Source organism: Silene latifolia, chromosome 8 (assembly GCF_048544455.1).
Source record: "Silene latifolia isolate original U9 population chromosome 8, ASM4854445v1, whole genome shotgun sequence".
Classification (NCBI taxonomy): domain Eukaryota; kingdom Viridiplantae; phylum Streptophyta; class Magnoliopsida; order Caryophyllales; family Caryophyllaceae; genus Silene; species Silene latifolia.
In genome coordinates, this window is record NC_133533.1 from 52,095,122 (window position 1) to 52,117,152 (window position 22,031).

The 22,031-nt window shown below is 33.5% G+C and overlaps 1 protein-coding gene across 1 annotated transcript; it reads right to left on the minus strand.

Annotated features, from left to right (window-relative positions):
• Positions 1 to 773: 773 nt before the first annotated feature.
• On the minus strand, positions 774 to 13,522 carry LOC141596832 (MADS-box protein SOC1-like). The gene is made up of 8 exons (XM_074417085.1): positions 13,274 to 13,522; positions 12,964 to 13,164; positions 2,166 to 2,250; positions 1,989 to 2,050; positions 1,768 to 1,867; positions 1,628 to 1,669; positions 1,381 to 1,422; positions 774 to 1,253 (listed from the first exon to the last, which is right to left on the minus strand). The coding sequence occupies exons 2-8, from the start codon at positions 13,143 to 13,145 to the stop codon at positions 1,104 to 1,106; spliced, it is 663 nt and encodes a 220-aa protein (XP_074273186.1). The 5' UTR covers positions 13,146 to 13,164; positions 13,274 to 13,522; the 3' UTR covers positions 774 to 1,103.
• Between the last annotated feature and the right edge of the window lie 8,509 nt (positions 13,523 to 22,031).

The following is a 22,031-nucleotide window of genomic DNA, read 5'->3' on the forward strand; positions in this document are numbered from 1 at the left end:
GTTTCCACCTTTATCAATTGTTTAGTCTTAATCAACATTAATAGTGAGTAGTCTCTCCACTAGTATGCGATTAAGCACTAACATAAGTAATTAACATGATTCGTTACATTTAAATTAGTTGTCAAGGGGAAATTAGTGGGGTTTACCAAAGGACTTATCTTGTTAATGTTGTATTTGGGAATTTGGTTGTTTGATGACCCTTGTCCACCAATGGAAATTGGTTAGGTCCTAGATTGACCACATATTTACATCCCTAGCCTATTTGGGTTGAACCCGGGAGGGAGAGCCTAAAGAGGGTGCCTTTGGGAACCGCTTTGACCTTCACCTTTGGAAAAAGGGTTGGGAAGACCGGGAATCTATCGTAAACTTAATGACCTTGACCGATACTTGAGTATTTAGGGAATAGCGCGTATTCTCTTTTATATTAAAGTGTCGAGTGGGGGAGTCCGAGTCATGAACCCGGGAGAGAGGTGAGTCGGGATTTCTAGTGCCCTATTATGAGCCCGAGAGGGAGTTAATAGGCGAATTAAAGGTGTTTTTCCCTACTTGATTACCCCAAGACGACTAATTGGCAAAATTAACATGGTGATTATGGATGTTTGTAGCCTAATCGCGCCCTAGGCCTTTTATCTATTGAGTAAAGCCGCATTTTTAGCTTGCCTTCTTATTTAGAATTTACATTTGTTAATTTAATTACTTGTTGTCTCTAATCTAGTTTAGTTAGAATATCAACCATACATGTTTTATTTAGTTTAGCTAAACACGTGAACATAACAACTAGTAATCCCCTTACTCCTTGTGATTCAACCCTCAATTGTGCAACGATTCTCGTTCACTTACAAGGTAATTAAAGTTACATCAAGCAACAATGGAGTGATCCAAACAAAATTTGGTAACTAATTAAAAGTACACAAATTTTGTTCTTCACAATGTTTCATCATATATATAACAATGCATTAATGCACCAAGTTCAAGGGTCTCAACTCTCAAGTATAGAAGATAGAAACATGCATTTGGCAATTTTGCCTCACAACTTGTAACATTGCACATAGTTTTTACTATGCGTATACATGTTACATATAGTTCGTAAATCATCCACTTAATTAAGCACTACAAATGCGCTTAATTCTGCTTTCCGGCAATCCAATGAACAAATCCGTCTCCACGTCCGAAATTTGGCTATTTGTATCTTCGGATGGAGACGTGTCTTCCATTGGTTTGTCTACAGATGTTTCCTTTGGTATCACACCATACTGCAAGGCCACCAAGTTAATCACATATTTTGAGTCATTACGTATTATAACGTCTAAATAAATCACTGAACGTCACGGTCGAGATTTAAAACCAACATACAATACGTTTCAAAAGAAAAAGTTTCACCTTTTGAGTTAGCCTCAAATTTTCAGCAGCAAGTTGCTTCTCCTGATTGATTGTAATACAATGACGTAATTAACAGAATAACAATTAATCATCTCATGTAAGTTATTTAGAAAAAAAATAAAAAAAAATGGCCGATCCAACAAGACAATGTGTTGAACATAACCTATAATAAAAATTGTTTCGAGAAGTATACCAATCCTACATCGTAGTCAATTGTATGTCTAAGTCGCGGTGTGTAGTTACGTACCTTTTCCTTCAAGTGCTTTATTTGTTCGTTGAAAACTTGATTCTGAAATAAGATCGAGGGCATAATTGGACATATTTATCGACAAATTAAACTTACAAGTAAACATAATTAGAGGTTCAAATAGTTGAATTCATAGAAACCTTCTTTGCTCTTATTTTGGTGACACTTCTTTCCAATTGATTTTCAAGTTGTTGTAGCTCTTCTAAACTGCATGATGCTAAATTCTCTCCAAGAAGTTTCCTAATTTTCACAATGTACGATAAGTGTTACGGAGTAGTAAGTAAACTCTCAAGATCATAGGAGTTGATTATAAAGTCACTCCGAAAAGAACAAATTAATCGAAATTGATAAATTTTGGTACCGTTTTGCAGCTTCAATTGCTTCGATTTTCTTAATCAAACTCGCGGTTTCCTCCTTCAAGCTCTACAAAGTACATGACCATGAGACCATTATAGTTAAACAAACGTCACGGAACATTACAAAACCATATGTCATATGGAGTAAATTCATAGAGTTAATAAAAAGGAGGAGGAGGAACCTGCATATCTTGTTCACCAGATTTATCTTTAGCAGGCTGAGAATCTCTTAGGTGCCTTTGATACCTTCCTATGGTTTCTTGCATGCTGTATGTCATTTTTTAACAATCTTTGTTAAAATCAGAAAATATTATTCATGTTTGCTAAAAATCAATTCCATTTGAAATTTTGTATATGAATTCAAAATAAAATTGACTAAGTGGTCTTATGTATCATGGGTTAAAATCGCGGTATTATTCGTGATCACGGTGTCAGTAACAGTGTCGCGGAATCGTCTTCAACTCGCCGGCCATCGTGCTCCGAGTTCCCCTTATTGCAGTGAAATTTGTTTTATTAACTTTTGTATATGTTTTATTATCTAATGGCTATATGACCTATATCATATAAAGTTGAGATTACTAATTTAGAATAATTAATTTGACTCACTTCTAAAAAAAAAATTCGACTAATGTTGTACAATTTTTAAGGGCTTTCTATTATAAAGTTTGGTCGCTACAAGTTATAACTTTAGTAGTTCATCGCGGAAGTATCGGGCCGAGTTATAAATGAGTTATAAATTGGTCGTCTTGCCGACATTTTCCTATTTTTAATTAACCCTATACATCTTGGGATATATCGTATCAGTCGTCTACTCACAAATCTTTGGCGATAGGATACTTACCGAGCGAGATTTTAAACCATGTTTGTACAAAGAGGAGAGCGGGAATCATATGCTCAATTCAAAGTGTTAGTTCGGATTAGATATCTATATTCAAAATTCACGTATATTTTAGATATCAAACCAATTCCGTTTGGATACGAATATTTGTTGGATATCTATATTTTGGTATTCACGCGTGAATAAACAAATCTAAAACACCATAATATTGCATGGTAATTTCTTTTTGTCTCCTTACTTTTTAAAGTTTTAAGTGAAAAATAAAATCATTGATCTATTGTTGAAAAACAAAACTAGAAATTTCTTGGGTTGTTTCATCAGATATTTATGTCAAGCTCAACAAATATATTTAAATTAGAGAATAAATTTCTTAAAACACGAACTAATTAAAACATTTAAAAATAATATTAAAAAAATATGGGAAAATTACAACCCCTATAGATCATAATCCAAATATAATCACCGAATTATGAATTAAGCATCTTTAATGGTTGTTTTTAGGCACTTGCTTACAATATTTGTAAAAATTCAAGCAAGTAGCTTATCATTGGAGATGGAATGAATAAGGCTAGTTTGTTACCATGTAGCTCTACCAAGCCATATAGTTTGGAAAAAAAAAAGAGTAAATTTTTATTGGAAGAAAGTAATACTAAGGGATTCATACGGACTACAAGGTATTTTCTAAGTTAGAGTAGTTTATAGACAAAAAGCGAAATAACTTAAAAAACTGAGGTGGCAACCCAATCTAAAATGTCTTAGCTTCATAAGTTAAAAGGTCTTATCTTGTATAACTTGTAAGCAGTGGTGGAGTTAGAAAATGATCCCAGCTAGAGCGAATGGGTAAAGGTGTAAGAGGAACTCAAAAAAAGTTGAAAAATTTTAACTAAAAATTTTGAAATTTCCAACCGCCAACGACCTGTTAACCCCCTAAATTCACCACTGCTTGTTAGGTACTTGTTATTAAATATGTTGAAGATGCACCAAATAATTTGTACTCCTACCAGCCTACCACCTTTCTCCCAACAAAACCAATTGTCTGAATATCAAGTACCCCACTTCCAAAACAAATAGAGGATGAATAGTTCAATTATTGTACCTCCCTTCAAGTCCCTTGTTCGAGCTTATGTTTTACTGGCAGATTTGTCATGTGTGGAATGAGGTTACAACTTAGAGACCAGTCAGACCACTAGTCCTATGCTATGTTACTCCGACTCTTCAAATTTTAGGCATAAATGTTGTATGTGTTTGACATAACTTTCAACGATATGTAGAGGGATGAAGGATGGATATATACTTTCTTTGTCCAATTTATTTATTTACCTTTCTTATCCTTTGTGAGAAAATCAAAAGGTAAACACATAATGGTGACTAGGGAGATTTAGTTTGATATTTGTTTACTATTTTAAGCCTTAACATTTCTCTATTTCACTTTTAAAACTCTTAGGGTGTGTTTGGTTTGAGTGATTTGGAAAGAAAAGAAAGGGGGGGAGAGTAGGGGATTTAAAATCCCTTGTTTGGATAACAAATAAGGGTGGAGGGAAATGGAGGGGGAAAAATTTGGAGGGATCTATTTTCCCTCCTCCAAGACAAATCAAAATCTCTCCACAATAAACAAGATTTGGAAGGAAATTATATCCAAACACTCACTCTCCATTTGCTCTTCCCTTCCCTTACCTCCCTTTCTCTTCCCTCTTTCCCCCTCCCCACCCTTTCCCTCCACTTTTGCTATCTAAACACACCCTTAGGGTGTATTTGGATAACAAAAGTGGAGAGAAAAGGAGGGGAGGGAGAATGGAGGATGTCATTTTCCCTCCAAATCTTGCCTTTGTTGAAGAGGAAATAATTTGGCTTGGAGGGGGAAGTGGAGGGATTCATTTTTCCTCCCCTCAAAATCCCTCCACCTCCATTTTGCTAACCAAACAAAGGATTTATCATCCCTTCCTTTCCCTCCCCTCTCTTTCCCTCAAAATCCTCCTATCCAAACAGACCCTTAAGCATTTCATATGTTTGATTAATTTCTTCTTATGTACCCGCAGTGGCATTCAAGTACTGCCCTTTGATTTCACCTTGTGCTTTATAAATTGCTTCGGCACATTTATTTGACACTTAAATATATACTCCCTCTTATTCGCTATAATATTCTCTCTTTCCCGAAACGGATTATTCAAGTAATGTTCCCCTTTCCTTTTTTGGTAACTTTTACTCTTATTTTATTCATCCCTCTCTCATATCATCAAACCGCACACAACTCTTTTACTCCTATTTTATTACTTTCCTTAATGTTTTGGCCCCACAACTCTTTATTTAACTCCTAATAATTCATCCTTCTCTCCTATCACCAACTCCATCAATGTCCTTTATTCATTTTTAATAGTATTCCTTGAGTATCGTGTCAAAGACAAAGGGGAACATTATAGCGAGTAGAAGGGAGTATATACATAGGTGAAATACATGCCAAATTTCAGTTACACAAGTAACACTCAAATTTCTATTAGTGTGTGAGACATTTAGGCCCTGTTCTTTCTGACTTTTTAGAGCTGAACTGAACTGAACTGAATGGAGCTGAGCTGAGCTGAACTGAATGAAGCTGAACTGAACTCAATAGAGCTGAACTGAACTGAACTGAATAAAGCTGAATTGAGCTGAATTGAACTGAAATAATCATATTAATAATAATAATATTATTGTTATTATCAACTATAATTATTAATCTTTTTACTAATAATATTTTTAATAACAATAATAAATAATAATGTCATATTAATAATGATATTAGTAAAATAATTGTTTAGAATAAAAACACTCAAGTAAGCGTTGCTCGAATTCAGGTCGAGTCAACGCCCTCCTCTCAGATGGCACCTCGAACTTATGTTTGCTCTCTTCAGATGGATCTTTCACGCGTAACAAAGGCCTCAGAGGGTACGCAAAAGGTCCTTCTCTGATGCTTTACGGTACTGGTGGATAGTCGGGACCTTGCTTGAAGCTAAGGTCTCTGTGCCCTCTTGTAGTAGCTCGAGTAGTCTTACTTCTAGAGAGAGGAAGTTGTTGGTGACAAGTTTTTACCATTGATTGGTGAATAGTGAGATATTTATAGGTTTCTATGTGTACCTCAAATGATGGTTTGGCAAGCACGGTTACCATATTCGCTATGAATACGCCTTACCTATTCGCGATTCGCTTATAAAAAATGTGTTACATGTATTTTCAGTAATCAACTTGATAGAATTCGCTTTTAACGATTCGTGATTCGTAGGGTACCAAGCGAATTTGTAACCATGTTGGCAAGCTTGTTGACTTGTAAGACCCCGTATTGGCAAGTGAGTCAAGTCGGTTGGGCGTGCCTCATAATATTAATAATAAATGTTATGAATTTTAATAATAATACCAATAATAATTATAGTAACAACGACAATGATAATAATAATAATAATAATAATAATAATAATAAATAATAATAATAATAATAATAATAATAATAACAACAACAACAAAAACAACAACAACAACAACAACAACATTAATAACATTATTATTCATTTTAATAATAATATTCATCATCATCATAATAATAATAATAATAATAATAATAATAATAAATAAATTATTATTAACAATATTATTAATTATAATTATAATTATAATAAATAATATTAATATTAAAAAAATAGTATTATTGTTAACAAAATTAATAATAACTATTATTTAAATTAGCAAAGCTGAAATGAGCTGAACTTAATGGAGCTGAACTGAACTGAATAGAGCTGAATTGAACTGAACTGAATGGAACTAAACTGAACTGAACTGAAATGAATGGAGCTGAACTGAACTGAGCTGAACTGATAGAGCTGAGCTGAACTAAAATAGGCTGAAAATAAATCAGAAAGAACACGGCCTTAGTCAGCTGTGTATACACATTGAAAGGAAATACTCCCAAGTCTCTAACCGTGAAACAAGCTGAGAATTGTCAGATAAATGGGACTTAAAGAGATGAACATCACATGTGACTATATGAGTATGTGGTAGACCTAATTTAGTGACGTACGAGACCTGAAATTAGATCTGGCACGCATTACTGCTACCACCAAGTAATTGGTAACATACATACACCACAAAAATGTTCCTTAAAACAACCCATATTGATGTGACTAAGTCTTTTGTGTCTCCCATATGGTCCATGAATCTTTTTACTAGAGGGGAAAAAAAGTGGCTTAACGGCCAATTGACTATCGTCTTGTTCTTTTAGACTTAATTTCACCTTATTTTATTTGAGTTCAACTCTATTCAGTTCAATTTCATTTAGTTCAGTTTAGCTTACCTATTCACAAATTAACTCTTACTTCAATTCAATTCAGTTCAGTTTAGCTCCATTAAGCTTTATTAAGTGCTCTCCAGCTATTTTCAACCGAAGAACTTGACCGTACGTAATAAACATGGTAGAAAATGTTCATATTACTGACATTAGAATAGTGTTTGGGTGAAGAAATTTGGATGGAAACGATGTGAAGAAAAAGGGGAAAAGTCTTTAAGGTAGTGTTAATAAATACGGAGTTGATTTTATTTCAATGATTTTAATTGAAGAGATTCAAATGCTTAAAATTCGATTCCAAATTCAATTTCATAAACCTGTTTGATTACTTGTAATGAATTTCTGAATGTCAATTTTTCAATGGTGTTTGGATAACCATTGGGTTGGAATTGTATTTTGGCGGTAGGAGTCGAGGTCACCAATTTTTTTAAAAAAATATAATCAATTAGGAGAAAAATATGTTCTTACGGAAAATGTTGGTGAATAAGGAAGAAAATCGAAAAGTCAAAATATCAGGACACAATTTACGTCACAAAAAAGATCCGTTAAAGCAAATCGGAGAGTGATGAAATTGAAATAACTACTGGGTAGATATATATTTGAGAGTTTCGAGTTTTAGTTAGGTTGAAATTAATAAGGAATCGAGGCTAATTCCGAATTCTAATGTTTTCCAAACGCTTGAAATGTTTTAGTTCAAAAACTAAATTCCAATTCTTAGTTCCCAAACCAAATGTGTTTTGTGTGGTGGTTGCTCACCTCATCCCTTAACAATGAGGTAAGGGGTTCGATCCCTGCATATGGGAATGGAGCAAACTCTTTGGCTAGCCGTTTACCTCTTCGTGAGAGCACATGCGACGAAAGATTATACACTGTTGTCGACGGTGGACACCCTAATTTACACCAAAAAAATTCTTAGTTTGTATGGAATATATATTCTTGATGTGTAAATGGGATGGAGCCATGGATGTAACTTTATATCTTATCAAATTCTGCCCAAGTCTAAGACAACTAGCAGAAAATGTACTCAAAGAATGCCAAGCCCTAAGGTAAAGTTTGGGCACTGTGATTTAGGCCTCGTTTGGTTGTTCACTCAATTTATGAGAATTCTAAAATCTCATGAATTGTGATTTTTTGGGTTGTTTGGTTACCCTATTTTTTGTAAAATGGGAGAATTTCAAACTCCAAGGAGTTTTAACTCCTACATGATGGGGGAATTTAACTACCTACCCCCTCATGGTCATTGGAAACTTCTAGGAGAATAAAACTCCAACATGACAACCAAACGGATTTCTCTAATTCACGTGAATTTTAATGTAGTAATTAAACTTCTCTGCGTTGCAAATTAACACATGAATTCGATTCCCGTATAAACCAAACGAGGCCTTAGAGGAATTTGGAGAAAAACGATCAATTTAGATTCTTTCCATTTTCTCTCCTCTTTATTTTCTTCGTGTTTCTCTCAATAATACGGATAATAGTTAATTAAATGATGAGATGGAGAAGGATTCTATTGTTAAAGAAAATGAAAAGAAGTAGATAGAATGAAAATCAAGAGGATCTTACTGTGTGTGATTATTCTTGTATTGATTGTAGATTGTGTTGAAGATAATGAGAATTTTAGAGAGCCAAATAACCTCATTGTTCCTAAATCATGGCACCCTTTTTTTAGGGGAATGATATTTCCACGAATCAATTGTATTATGCCACTGGCTCATGCGCATTAAGCAATTACATGAGAATAAATTATTATCTCACATGGTTCATGGCACTATAAATTTGTTTCGAGGCATGATGTGCCCCTTTTTTTTTTATAGTGGCAACCAAATGATACCTAGAGGTTGTGAGTTTCTATAAACTTTAAATGCCTACACGCAATCAAACAACACGTTCAGTTGTAACCAAACATCCCCTTTCTCATCTAAACAAAATGTAAGACTTGCTCATTAGCACTATTGTTAACTACTCTCTCCTAATCATTTGTTTACATTTACTTAAAAATACTGCTCACAAAGTATATATAAAAGGTAAATAAATAACCGCGACAAAGAAAATGAAATCAAATAGAGCTTTAATTTTTCTCACCCTAACAATGTCACTAAAAGTTCAAGATGTTTGAAATATACAGTCTTGCACAATTTCAACTAAGAAGAGAACAAATACGAGTGAAAATGCGAATCATAATAACAAAGCAGTGCTAATTTTTGTGTGAGAGGGTCCCATTATATAAAAAGATAATTCATTTATTAACATTAAATGAACAAGTTTTATCTAAAAATGAACCGTCTCACCGTCTTATTTTAGAATTTGTAATACCAAAGCTACATTAATATTTTACTGAGTACTGACAATGGGGCAATTGAAACCATTGGCCTTCTTTAAGAGCCAATTTATTTGCAATTAGTTTACAAAAAAATGGCAGAGTTAGTTAATACCAACCTAAAAGAGAGAGTCTGAGAGCGTGGAGGGCAAAAGCAGAAAAATAGTACGATTAACAATTAAATTAAATTTGCCTATACTTAAGGGAGCGTGGTGCTAATTAGTAAGGAATATCTCATACAATGTTCTCTGATCATTGTCATTAGGAGACCATAAGAACCATATAGTACACTTTGATACTACCAAACATTATATATAAATCACTTACTTTGTCAGTAAAAATATATTTATTTACTAATTTACTATATATTATGTACTTGTTCAGTTGCTTCCCATATGTGTTACTGTTCATATTCTGAGATCCTGGTTGGTTTCTTATGTGTACATTAAATCTCGAATTGTGTTTAACTGTCTTAAAAGTTAAAAACCTCTAACAAACCTTTTTATATTTTAACATTATTTAAATCAGTTGCGAGTAACGTCTTAAACAAGAGTATGTGCAAGTATTGTAGTTTCCTTGTTTATAACTTTTATTGTTCATGATTAATTTTAGATTAACTATGTTTAAGTATTGTTGATGAATTGTTTGATTTCTTGTAATGCATGAAATCATGGACTCAATAATGTATGTATGATACAAGAGTTTTGTTTTGTTGTGAAAGGATGCAAATCAAGCAATAAAATGATCCAAGGAATGTAAGAAAATAAACATTTATTTTATTATATCAAGTACATAACATGAACTCGTCTTTTTTCTAAATGTTTAAAATAAATTGGAAGCTAACCTAAATTTTGAGTTTTCAGAAAAAGAAAACAATTTTTTAACAAATAAAAAACGAGTTAGGATTTAGTAGAGTTATTCACCCTAAATTTTGTAGAGTTTACTAAATATAAATGAAAAATAAAATTTATTTGAATAAATTACCGTGAAATCACACTTAAAAGTAAGCTATCTATACGGAGGAATTAGAAATGTGGTTACAAAATGACTTATGCCCCGGCTCATCCGAAAGGGTGAAATAGTTTGATCCTACTCTTGAAATCGATCTAGTTTTCTAAACATTGATATTCTTCTGTAAAAATATTTTTTGAATTTCTAACAAAAACTACGGCCCATTTATATTTCCTGATGCCCTTCCCCACTATAGTACTCCTTAGGTACTAAAGTGTAAGGTAATGATGTAATAATATGTACTCGTTAATACAAAATCACACCAAGTATAAATCTCATATGGAGTACTTCGTATAAATCCCATACGGAGTAGAAAACATTCAGAAACATAAAAAAAAAAAAATAATAATAATAATAATCATAATAATGTAGGTGTATTGAAAAAATTTTGACGTTACAACAACTGAACAACTCACAACCCATAAAAGTAAAAGATTTCAAGTACTAAATTTATATGTGTACAGTTCAATTTTCGACTTTCGTGACAATAATGTTTGGCCTAGTTTGCTTAAAATGAGTTTTTATTTTTTAAACTTAATTTTTCAAAAGTAGTTTTCAAGAAACAAAACATCAAATTGATGCTTCTATTTGTATGGGTAAAAACATGGTATTTGAGCTTTTAAAAATCTACTATTAGCTTTTAAATTTATGATATGTTTGACCAAAAAGTGTTTTTATGTCCAAAAACAATTTGAAAAGGCCGGCCAAATACACACTTAATTATTTATTTAGCTTTGATTAAAATAAATTTTGCAAAGAATAAAAGAGTAAATAAATAATTTGGATGAAAAATTCAATAAAGGCGATCCATAAAGGACATACCATGACAACTATTTTTTGTGGTAAAATGAAAATTTTAATAAGAAAAAAAAAACAATCAAGCTTATTTTATGCTCTTATAGTTATTATCTGAGTAAACCACACTATAAGTCTATAAGGACCCAAATTATCTTTGTATATTACTTTGAGGACCTCACTTATTGTTGTGTAGCTTTAAGGACCTCATTATGTGCTTTGGACCAAAAATACCCTTATTTTTATTTATAATTTATAGATGTAGATATTTTCTTAAAAATGAGAACAAGGTAAAAAATTTCAAACCACAGGCAATTAGGCATAATATATTTTGTGTGAGTTTATATTTGTCGTCCATACTAAATACCGTTATCTTCATTTATTATTTTTTTCTCGATTTTTTTTGGAATAGTAGAAAATATTTATTTTACGATTTTTTTAGTGATAAGGGGACCCGCAACCGCTAATTTTGATGTGCACTGGGTAAATTCCGGGTATTCATGATAACCTGCAAACCAAATTTTATCTTTACACATTCAATTTTTTTTTTTATCAGTTAGTCTCCTTTAAGATGACATTATTCGTTTTAAGCTTAAGAGGAGAATTACATATATATCACTTGTATATATAAAAATGTATAGGGAAAAATAATATATTTGTCTTATATACACAAGTGGTATAATATTTGACCGGTAATTTTTATTTTTATGTAACACTTTTTTTTAATTTGTTTTCATCTAAACCAAACTCATTATTAATATTTATGGGCGGACATTGTAACTAAAATTTTAATAGTTGTTGGTTTCGTTAATCATTATAAGATAATTAAGAAAATATTTATCATTTGTATTACTTCTCATTGTTAGATCGCACATAGGTCTGGCCGTACCCGGTATCAACTTTACAAGTCCAAGGAGGTTCCCTCCCAAAACCAATTGACAATGGTAGGAGTAGCCCCCTGGGTTATAATCTAGATCACTCTTCTCTATTTCTCTGATGTGGGAGACCAACATATGATTCTTCACACTCATTTGTTAATTTTTCCCAATTCATTTCACGCGATCTTCAAGACGGAACTTTCTCCGTAAAAACATGACTTGTATATATAAATTGTTTATTGAAAAACTACTTAAGTGAATTAGTTTTCATAAGAGATGTAATTATTTTGTTTTTTATTATTAATAATTTTTGTTTTTATTTATTTATTGTTAAAGTTGTTAATTTCAATTCTTAAAAACAAATTGGGAAGAAAAAAGGATGGGAGTAATAAATCTAAGGGTAATTTGGTAAAATTTATGTGGTGAAGTCCTTAAAGCCACTTAACAATAATTGAGATCCTTAAAGCAACATTTGTTGATAATTGGGGTCCTTGTTGTGGAGTTTACTCGTTATTATCTTAACCAGAAAAGGAGCATAAAATAAGCCAATACTATTTACTAGTCATTAATTACGGGAGAAAGTGATGAAAGATTCAAAACCCTCCAACCCTAAAGTTAGACACCTAGCCCTAATATGCATGTTGTTCTTGATTTAACAATATGTTATAATTAAACCAAAATTAGATCATTTAATCAAGCAATTAATTCACCACATATAATCACAAAATCATCAAAATTGTAGGGAATAAATAGATAACAATTTACCGGAACAGAATAAGTTTTTTTATGGTTATTAATTGATGGATACAAAATTGGAAAAACAAAAAAAACATACCTACAACTTGCAAATTCATAAAGTTTTCCTCTAGGAGAAAAAATGATAAGAGCAACTTCAGCATCACAAAGAACTGAGAGCTCAAATGCCTTCTTCAACAACCCGTTTCGACGTTTCGAAAATGTTACTTGTCTGCTTGTTGCATTCTCAATCCTCTTCATTTGAGTCTTTCCTCTCACCATCTTCCTTCTCTATAATTACCTATTTTTATTCTCAACAATAAACAAATTTGAGCTCAATTTATTCATATTTGAGTTAAATTGAAATAAGTAATAATTAAGAAAGCAAGGTATAAATAAAGTTGACTTACAAAAGAATCCCAGAAAAAATGGATCTATTCAAGAGAAATGAAGTTGAGCCCAATAAAAATAATCAAATGATGATAATATAAGTGAAATAAACCCAGAAAAATTAGCACCACAAAACTCCAATAAATAAATATCTTGTTTGTTTTATGTATTTATTTTTTTTGTATGTTTTAGTTTTCCCTAATTTGGAACCAAAGGAAATGACGGGGATGAGTGAAAGAGGTGGTTGTGATTGATTGATTCTTTTTTACTCTCTTTCTATCTCTAATACACTTAGTTATAAGTTGCCTTTTTTGGTAGTACCATCAAAGGGTTCTCTCTCCCAACACCCATGACCCACCTTTCCTTGTTCATTATCTCACAAATGTTGTTGTGTTTTTTTCCTTTTCTTATCTTTTTAAATCAATTATTTGATCCAATTATCCATTTATGTATTTTACTTTAAAAAGGATTTATTTTGTTACCTTGGATGTAAGCCTATTGATGAAAGATTTAAAGACGAATAGTATGTATTACAAGGACGGCGAAATATTACCGAAAAAGTCTTAGTTTAATGGTTAAGACTAAGTTATCGTGACAATAGGGTATAAGTTCGAATCTCCCTCTGCTCATATTGTAGTGGTCTTGTGCCTCATTTGAGAGCAAAACTTAGTGATGAAACAGAGAGTTAAGACCTGTTTTTCAGGACTTTCTTTTAGTTCATTTCCGTTCAGATTTTACAAGTATATTTAATCCAATTTAATTTTGCTCTTTATTCACTTCAAATCTTATACGGAGTAAATTTAGTTTATTTAGTTTAGTGGGTTTAGTCTAAATGAATGTGACCTTAGTATAAACCGCCACTCTTTATACAAAGAAAAATAATGTATAAAATATATTTTCTTGAAATTCGAGACATAAATCAATTGATCTAATAATTGACAAACATTCACAAACTATTGAAGGTAAGAGTGTAAAAGACCAAAAGTAGTTATTTAAGGAGTAATTATTTTAGGTGGGTAAATCAAACAAACAAAATAAGAGAAGTAAAATAAAAGGCTAAAATTTTTGGTAGTTTTGGGTAAAAACCATAAATTAAAGAAAGGAAAGGAAGTGATAAGATTACCAAAAATGAAACCTGAGATGGAGACTTGCATGTTTATGTAGGAGAGGTGCAATTATAGAGGTCAGATAAACGTGCGAGAGAGTGTAAAAATAGGAATAATGTATGCAGTGAAACTTCTTGTGAAAAATAATGAAATATTTAGATAAATTAAAGACGGTACAATTAAAAAGTTGAAAAGCATGTTAATTTGTTAGTATCATCTATTGGTTACTTCCCTTTGTGTTATTGTTTTATGTACAGTGTGTACTCTTTCTAATTTACGTCCATGCAACTTTTTCTATTTATAGTAATTACTTAAAGTAGAGTATATTTTACCAACTAAGAGTGCAAAATTTAGTGTAAGTTATCGTAACTTGAAGATAAAATTGAAGAAGAAGTAAATCTATTGTAAAATAAATTATACGAAGTGATAATATATTGTAAAATACTCTTGGTTATGCCTAACGTGTTTACTTAAATGATTAATACGGTCGTTGTCTTTATTTCAATAATTTGTTTCTTTTCTAGTTATAAAAATACTCTTTAAAAAGATTAAAATGAGTACATAGTGATATGAATTACTTGTATACACGTAAGTTTAAGTTATATGAATAAAAATCAAATATTAGTAACCAAACAATAATGTTTCTCTTTCTAATCTTGTGTGAAAATGTGATATGGGTACAACAAAGTCATTAACTTACGGAATAAAGTCATTAACTTACGCATACAGGAGCGTTTTTACATGAATAATAAAGTCGGTCCTTAGAGTAAGCAGGAGGGCACGATGGTCGTTCAAAAAAAAAATATGATGTGAGTTATTAGACCATCCCCAAGCGTTAATTATGCAAGAGGCCGCGACCCGATTTTACTCTTAATTTCACCTTATTAACCTTGACCTATTTTCACCCTCCTCCCAGGGTCGCGACACTGCGGTCCATCAACCCAATCATTATCCACTTTACAACATTCTTAATCATTTTCCACATTCTCTACCTTACTTTTCTCTCTCTTACTTTTACAATTATTTTTCCTACATTTTATAAATATAGTTATTTTTTTATTATTGTAAATATATAAAAAAAAAACTACCACAATATTTTACGACTATATTAATCTTATGGTATACGTTACGGAAAAAAAATAATAAAGAACAACGCTATAATTTTGAAAAGTGATTAGACGATTTCATTAACCATTAAAAAAAATTATTGAAAAACATGATTCGACATATAAAATACCGCATACATTTTTAAAAAAAATATTAAATACTACAAAATGATAAAATGCATTAAAAGCAAATTCTAGTTACGAAAGTTTTCCCATAGATTAATGTAGAGTAGTTTTTTTTATTGTTTTATAATTGTTCAACCAATAAGAAATTGACACGTCGAAGGTCAATATGACCATTACTATTGACCAACCTTGGTCACAAATTGACCATTTCTTGTTTTTGGTCATAAATTGACCACCTTTGGTCACACATTAACAAAACTAATTACTTGATTAACCATAATCATGCAATTAATCTTACTTGGGGATGGTCTTAGTTTAAAGAGTAGTCAATATAAATTTTAATGATAGTAATCAAACAAGGACTTTAAAAAACAAATCAATAGGTCTTGGTATAGACGGGTGGAGCGAATAGACGGGTAAAGACCTCTAATAAAATGGGTAGAGGGGACAAGGTAGGGCACCCCCCATGTGCTTCCCACTTTATGACAAATGGGTATTTTGTGAGGGGAAATGGTATCCGTCTATACGTATAGACGGATAGTGTCCGTCTATAATGAGAATTTGTGAAAACAAATACTCCGTAGTAAAAGGGTTCACACATCACTATTCTCGTACAAACCTTAATTCACACATTTAAATGCACCAAAAATGACTACTATAGAGTATAGACCCACCACATGTTAAAATACTCCTAAATAGTGTAACAAAAATCGGATGGATGACTGATAATGACTGTCAAATTTTAAATCACAATTTTTTAAGGAAAACGATCTCAATAACATGTATGTGAACCATCCAATATAATTATATAAGTGATCAGCTCGATTTTTGACTTATGCGAATGAAATACATGTGTTCTATATAGTTAGGCTCTGTTTGATAAAACTAACTAAAAAGGTAGCTGAAACTTGAAAAGGTAGTTGAAAACTGAAAAGGTAACTGATAAGGTAGCTCAACATTAGAAACTGATAAGGTAGCTTATTATATAAAAAAAAGTGTTTGACAAACTAACTGAAAAGATAACTGATTTTGATGAAATGACATAAAAGGATATGATAATTATTTAATAGTATAAATTTAAGGGGTAAAAACGGAAAATCAAATCAAATCAGGTACCTGAAATCTCAAATGCTACTCTATGTAGCATTTCATTTCAGGTAGCTTATTTGGTTAAATAAGCTACTTGTCAAACGCTTACAAAAAAATAAGGTACCTGAAATTTTGGTCAAATAAGCTACTTTGACCAAATCAGGTACCTGAAATGCCTTGTCAAACAGAGCCTTAATAATATATTTCCGCTATTTCAAACGAGACTGTTTTGACTACTGATACACGATACAGGTACTAATACTTATGTAATACGGAGTACGATTTTACACAAGTAATGTCTTCAATTCCTTTTTTTTGGTGACGAGGGAACTCGCAGCCGCTACCTTCTGCAAGACTGGTAAACCCCCGGGTGTACGTGATAGCCTGCAAACCACGTATACCAGGTAAGTCACCCGAGGGTGACAGGCTCAAAGTCTATTAGGCATGGACTCAGACTAAGAATGAATGTCTTCAATTCTTTGGAAATGCTACATTTACTTTTTTTCCACAATAATTAAGGTTGTTCACCAATAAAATAAGGTGATTATTACGAATAAAAACATGCTTAAAATGGAAAAGGGCAATTCTATTGAATAGATCAGAAAAGAAATAGGGGTTGTTTGGTTGCCCTCTTAAATCATGGGAAATAGAAATTCCTGAATTTAAATAAATATGATGTTGTTTGGTTACCCATTTCATGGGAATTAGAACTTCCCAAGGAACTTCAATTCCTCCATAATGTAGGAAGTTGCTTACCTCGCCCCCCTTGGTAAGTGTAACTTCTCACATGAATTCATTTCCCAATGACAACCAAACAACATTTTTACAATTCACATGAATTACAAATTCACATGAACTTAACTTCCTAGGAACTTTATTTTCCCATAGTGAACCAAACAACCCCATACTCTCTCATATTCACTCATTTCTTCTCCATTTTATTTTGCACAAGAATTATAGGACAATTCTTAAGAATCGGACAAAATATTAGTGTAAAATTACAAATTAATTAATTTAAATACATCCTTAAAATAGCTACTTATATATAACGATTTTACACAAGATTCGGATACGGGTACCCTATAAGGAAGCAATAAGTCTTGCTTGTGACGGACACTATCCGTCACAAGTTGAAGATGGATAGTGTTCCTCTCATAACAACGCAAGTGGGAGGGTAAATGGGTGGGAAAATGGAACATCTTATAGATAGTGCAACTTGCATATTGTGAAAGGGCACTATCCGTCTTCAGCTTGTGACGGATAGTGCCCGTCTTCAATGAGAATTTGTGATAAAGTGGTTATACTACTGTATTAAGAAAGAAAGAGTGAATGTAGTCCGTACGGAGCGGACCAATGAGAGATCGAAAACACATTTGGGGGGCAGATGCACAAACCATAAACCGTGTGTGTCAGACTCATATCACTGACAAATTTGTTAAGTATTTTAAGGCATTTTTCATCAATTTTCATGACTTTGATATTACCCCACTTCTCTTCTCTCCTGCTTTTCCTCTCTGTTTTTATTCACTCCGTACACTTTTTGTGATTTGCTTATTAATTAACACAAATTCTTGCATTTTTTAATATTGATAGTGCCCTGTCACAAAATATATGGGAAAAAATGGATACCTTTATTTGCCCTCTCACTTGCATTTTGTGAGAGGCTCATTATCCATCTTCAGCTTATGACAGATAGTAAATGAATACCCTCACTTATCTTTTCACTTACATTTTGTGAGAGGATCACTATCCATCTTCAGCTTATAACAAATAGTAGCCATCTTCAATGAGACAGACTGATTAATTAATCATTGCATTTTTTTACTTCTTCTTTAACCTTTTCTGTCAAACACAACCCACAAATCAAACGTCTCTTTTATGTGATTTTTGTTACTTAATAATTAAACCCAAATTCTCATTGAAGATATTTACATATCCGTCATGCCTTTCGATCTGATACCATTTTACCTCACAATGTACCCACTTTTTCTCTCTCTGCAACACTATTCATGTGGTCCCCTTTCTCCACTAATCCATTTTGTTTCCATTTTATCTCACAAAATATCCGCCACAAATGGTAACCCGTCACAAAGGAGACCAATTGATAATTAAAGCACTCACAAGATTTCAATATAAAACATCTTATCATAATTTATGTATTAAGGTTATCTCAATAAAAATTGTGTTTTTAAAAAATAAAGGGATATTCTACATGGTACCCCTCAATTTTTTGACTTTTTACATGGTACTCCTACACTTTTTAAAACATACATGGTATCCCTAATTATTGTCATTATCACTAAGTGTACCCTTAAACTTTATTTTCCATCAATTAAACTTAGTTTTAGGCGTTAGGTAATGACTTGGACGCGTAACCAAACTTGTCATTTATTATCTCATGACATATGGACTCTATTAGGCTCAATATCCATCTCGATCATAATATTTATTGATATATATGGACTAAAAAAATTTTGACGAAAAATTTATTGATTCCTTGCCAAATTATCACGTCCAAAAATGAATATTAAACCTAATAGAGTTCTTATGTCATGGGATGATAAATGACAAGCTTGGTTACACACTTACACGTCCAAGTAATCACTTAACGCCTAAAACTGAGTTCAATTGACGGAAAATAAAGTTTAGGGGTACACTTAGTGATAATGAAAACAATTAGGGGTACAATGTATGTTTTAAAAAGTGTAAGGGTACCATGTAGAAAGTCGAAAAATTAAGGGGTACCATATAATAATAATAATAATAATAGGCTTGTTTCGGGTATAAATGTACTCACTGGTAAATACAAATACACACGAGACTAGTGAATGTTTAGAGTTATGCTAATTAAGTTTGGTCTGACAGTTGATTCCTTGCTTGGACGTGAGATCCTTAGATTGATTCTTTTCCTCCCGACATGCACTTGAAACGTGTAGCAGATCTGCCATGGGGGGATTCTTAGGAAATCTCTTCCGATTCCTAAGTCAGACTTTTATACTCACTTAGGGTGTTTAGATAGCAAAAGTGGAGGGAAAGGGAGGGGAGGGGAAAGGAGGGAAGGAGAAGGGAGAGAAGGGAAGGGGAGGGAGAATGGAGTGTGGTTATTTGGATACAATTTCCCTCCAAATCTTGCCTATTGTTGAGAGATTTTGATTAGATTTGGAGAAGGAAAATTGGATCCCTCCAAATCTCTCCCCCTCCATTTCCCTCCACCCTCATTGCTATCCAAACAAAGGACTTTAAATCCCCTATTCTCCCTCTCTTTCTTTTCCCTCCAAATCCCTCAATCCAAACAAACCTTAGGGTCGACAAGGATACACTTAGGAGACTCCTTTTTACCGACTATTGTAGTGAGAGAAAGTACTTAGAGAATTACAGTAGAATAAATACCTTAGTAGAATAGGAGGTGAATAATAATCTTATTTATAGGGAGCAAATGTACTGACCAAGGGTGCCCATGTGGAGTTTCCACACGGCCTACTGGTGACCTGGCGTGGAATAGGAATTCCGAAGCCGAGTCATGGCCGAACTATGTATCCTCGGCAGAGTGTCCAGGCTTCGGTTACTCTTGGAGCCGAGCATGCCTTAGCCATTTGCACACCATATCTTGAGCTCTTGGGACTTGACGGGACTTCCAGGAGCTTTGTGCTTGCTTTGATTTGAGCCCAATAGTTTGGGCCTAATTTGTGTGCCCCATCAATTGCCCTAATCGAAGACATCTAATAACATTGAGTGAGCTTTGGTTCCTCCTTCGCACGCAATTCAGAATGGAGATTCCTTGTCATTGAGTTTTCACATCTAGTGGGTTTGCCCCGATAGAAATGAGCGGACAGTGGCTGCCCCTGACGGCGTCACTTGCTTTTCATTTCTCAAACCTGTTTTATGGAGCATTCAATATGCTAGTTTTCGCTATAAATAGGCTCCTGAAGTCCTAGCTAGTGGGTCTATCGCATCCTCCCTTGACAAGAGGCTGAATGGAACATTCCCGGACCTCGCTTGTGGGGTTGTCATGGACTTTTCTCTCGACGTTCCCACAAACAGCTTAAGTTCGATCCCGCTGATTGGTGAGATGAATCTTACTGACTTCTTCTCTTCTCAGCAGACTCGCTCACAATCAACCGCCAATTACACGCGAAGCCGCACGTGCCGATATACTTCAAGGCAATTGTTTCATGTACGTAAACCATCACAGCCCCGGTTCGCCCAACCTCGATCAGGGTCGTAAACAACTACATTATAAGTATTATTTTATATGACCCCAAGGATCCAACCCGATAGAGGAAGTAATATATTACGTCAATACTTAAAAATATGCCTTTAATACATGTAGAGGTGTACAACATAGCGGGCCAGCCCGGCCCAACACTGTTTTGTGGACCGACATTTAGTAGCCCGACCAGCACTAAGCCCAGCCCGACACGGCTCATATATCCCCTCAAAATGGGCTAATGCCGCAATTTCCTTGGCCCGGCCCGATCAAAACAATAAAAAAAATATTATAAAGGCCTAGCCTGGCCCGGCACTGCCCCGCTATTAAGTAAGTTGGGCTAGTGCTAGACCAAACCAGCCCGATCATATGTTAGTGCCGTGCTCGGGCTACTTGACCCACTGTCGGCCCGTCCTTGGCCCGGCCTAGCCCGCATCGGCTCTGCCCACTAAGCAGCTCTAAATACATGATGATAAATATCGTTTATCACAAACACATCCACTTAACCCATGAACTCGATAACCCGTTTATATGAGCCTGTTTTCCGCACCTCCATATCAATTCCGATTTCAACATTTACATTGCTACCGATTTCACCATTTCCATCATCATGTGAGTTCGAGGAACTACCATCACTAGACAAATTAATCTCCGCTTGCGCCACAGCTTCCATATCCGTAGAAGTCTCGCTGGGTGCAGTTTAGGAATTGGGTGTGACCCAAGCTGCTATTGTAGTTATTGATAGACCTGACAAAAGTATACCGAACCCGAAAAACTGATCGAAAATACCTGAACCGACACCTGACCGTACATACGAAAGGTATAACTTCAATTTTATCCGAAACCTGAATCAACTTGAATTGATTCGAAACTGAACCGAATTTGTAATATCCAAAATAGATCCAAAATCATATGAACCTGAACTGTTTTGACCCCAATTGTTTTGATCCGAATTAAAACATACCTGAACCGATTTCAACCTGTAAAATGATAACTAAATCTCAACATTACAACCCGAAATGACCCGAATGTAATGATTGTAAATAATAAAAAACAAAACATGATGCGTGCATTTTATATAGGTATTTTGTACTTTATTTGTACGCATTTCAATGCATTTTGTATAGTGTTTGGTTACAAATGT

What these genes read in the sequence shown, in the direction of transcription:
- LOC141596832 (XM_074417085.1), bottom strand. Translation starts at nt 13,145, where the DNA reads ATGGTGAGAGGAAAGACTCAAATGAAGAGGATTGAGAATGCAACAAGC. An exon ending in CTGGTGAACAAGATATGCAG is followed by an intron (nt 2,051 to 2,165) that starts GTTCCTCCTCCT and finishes TGTACTTTGTAG; the next exon opens with AGCTTGAAGGAGGAAACCGC. An exon ending in TAAAGCACTTGAAGGAAAAG is followed by an intron (nt 1,423 to 1,627) that starts GTACGTAACTAC and finishes ACAATCAATCAG; the next exon opens with GAGAAGCAACTTGCTGCTGA.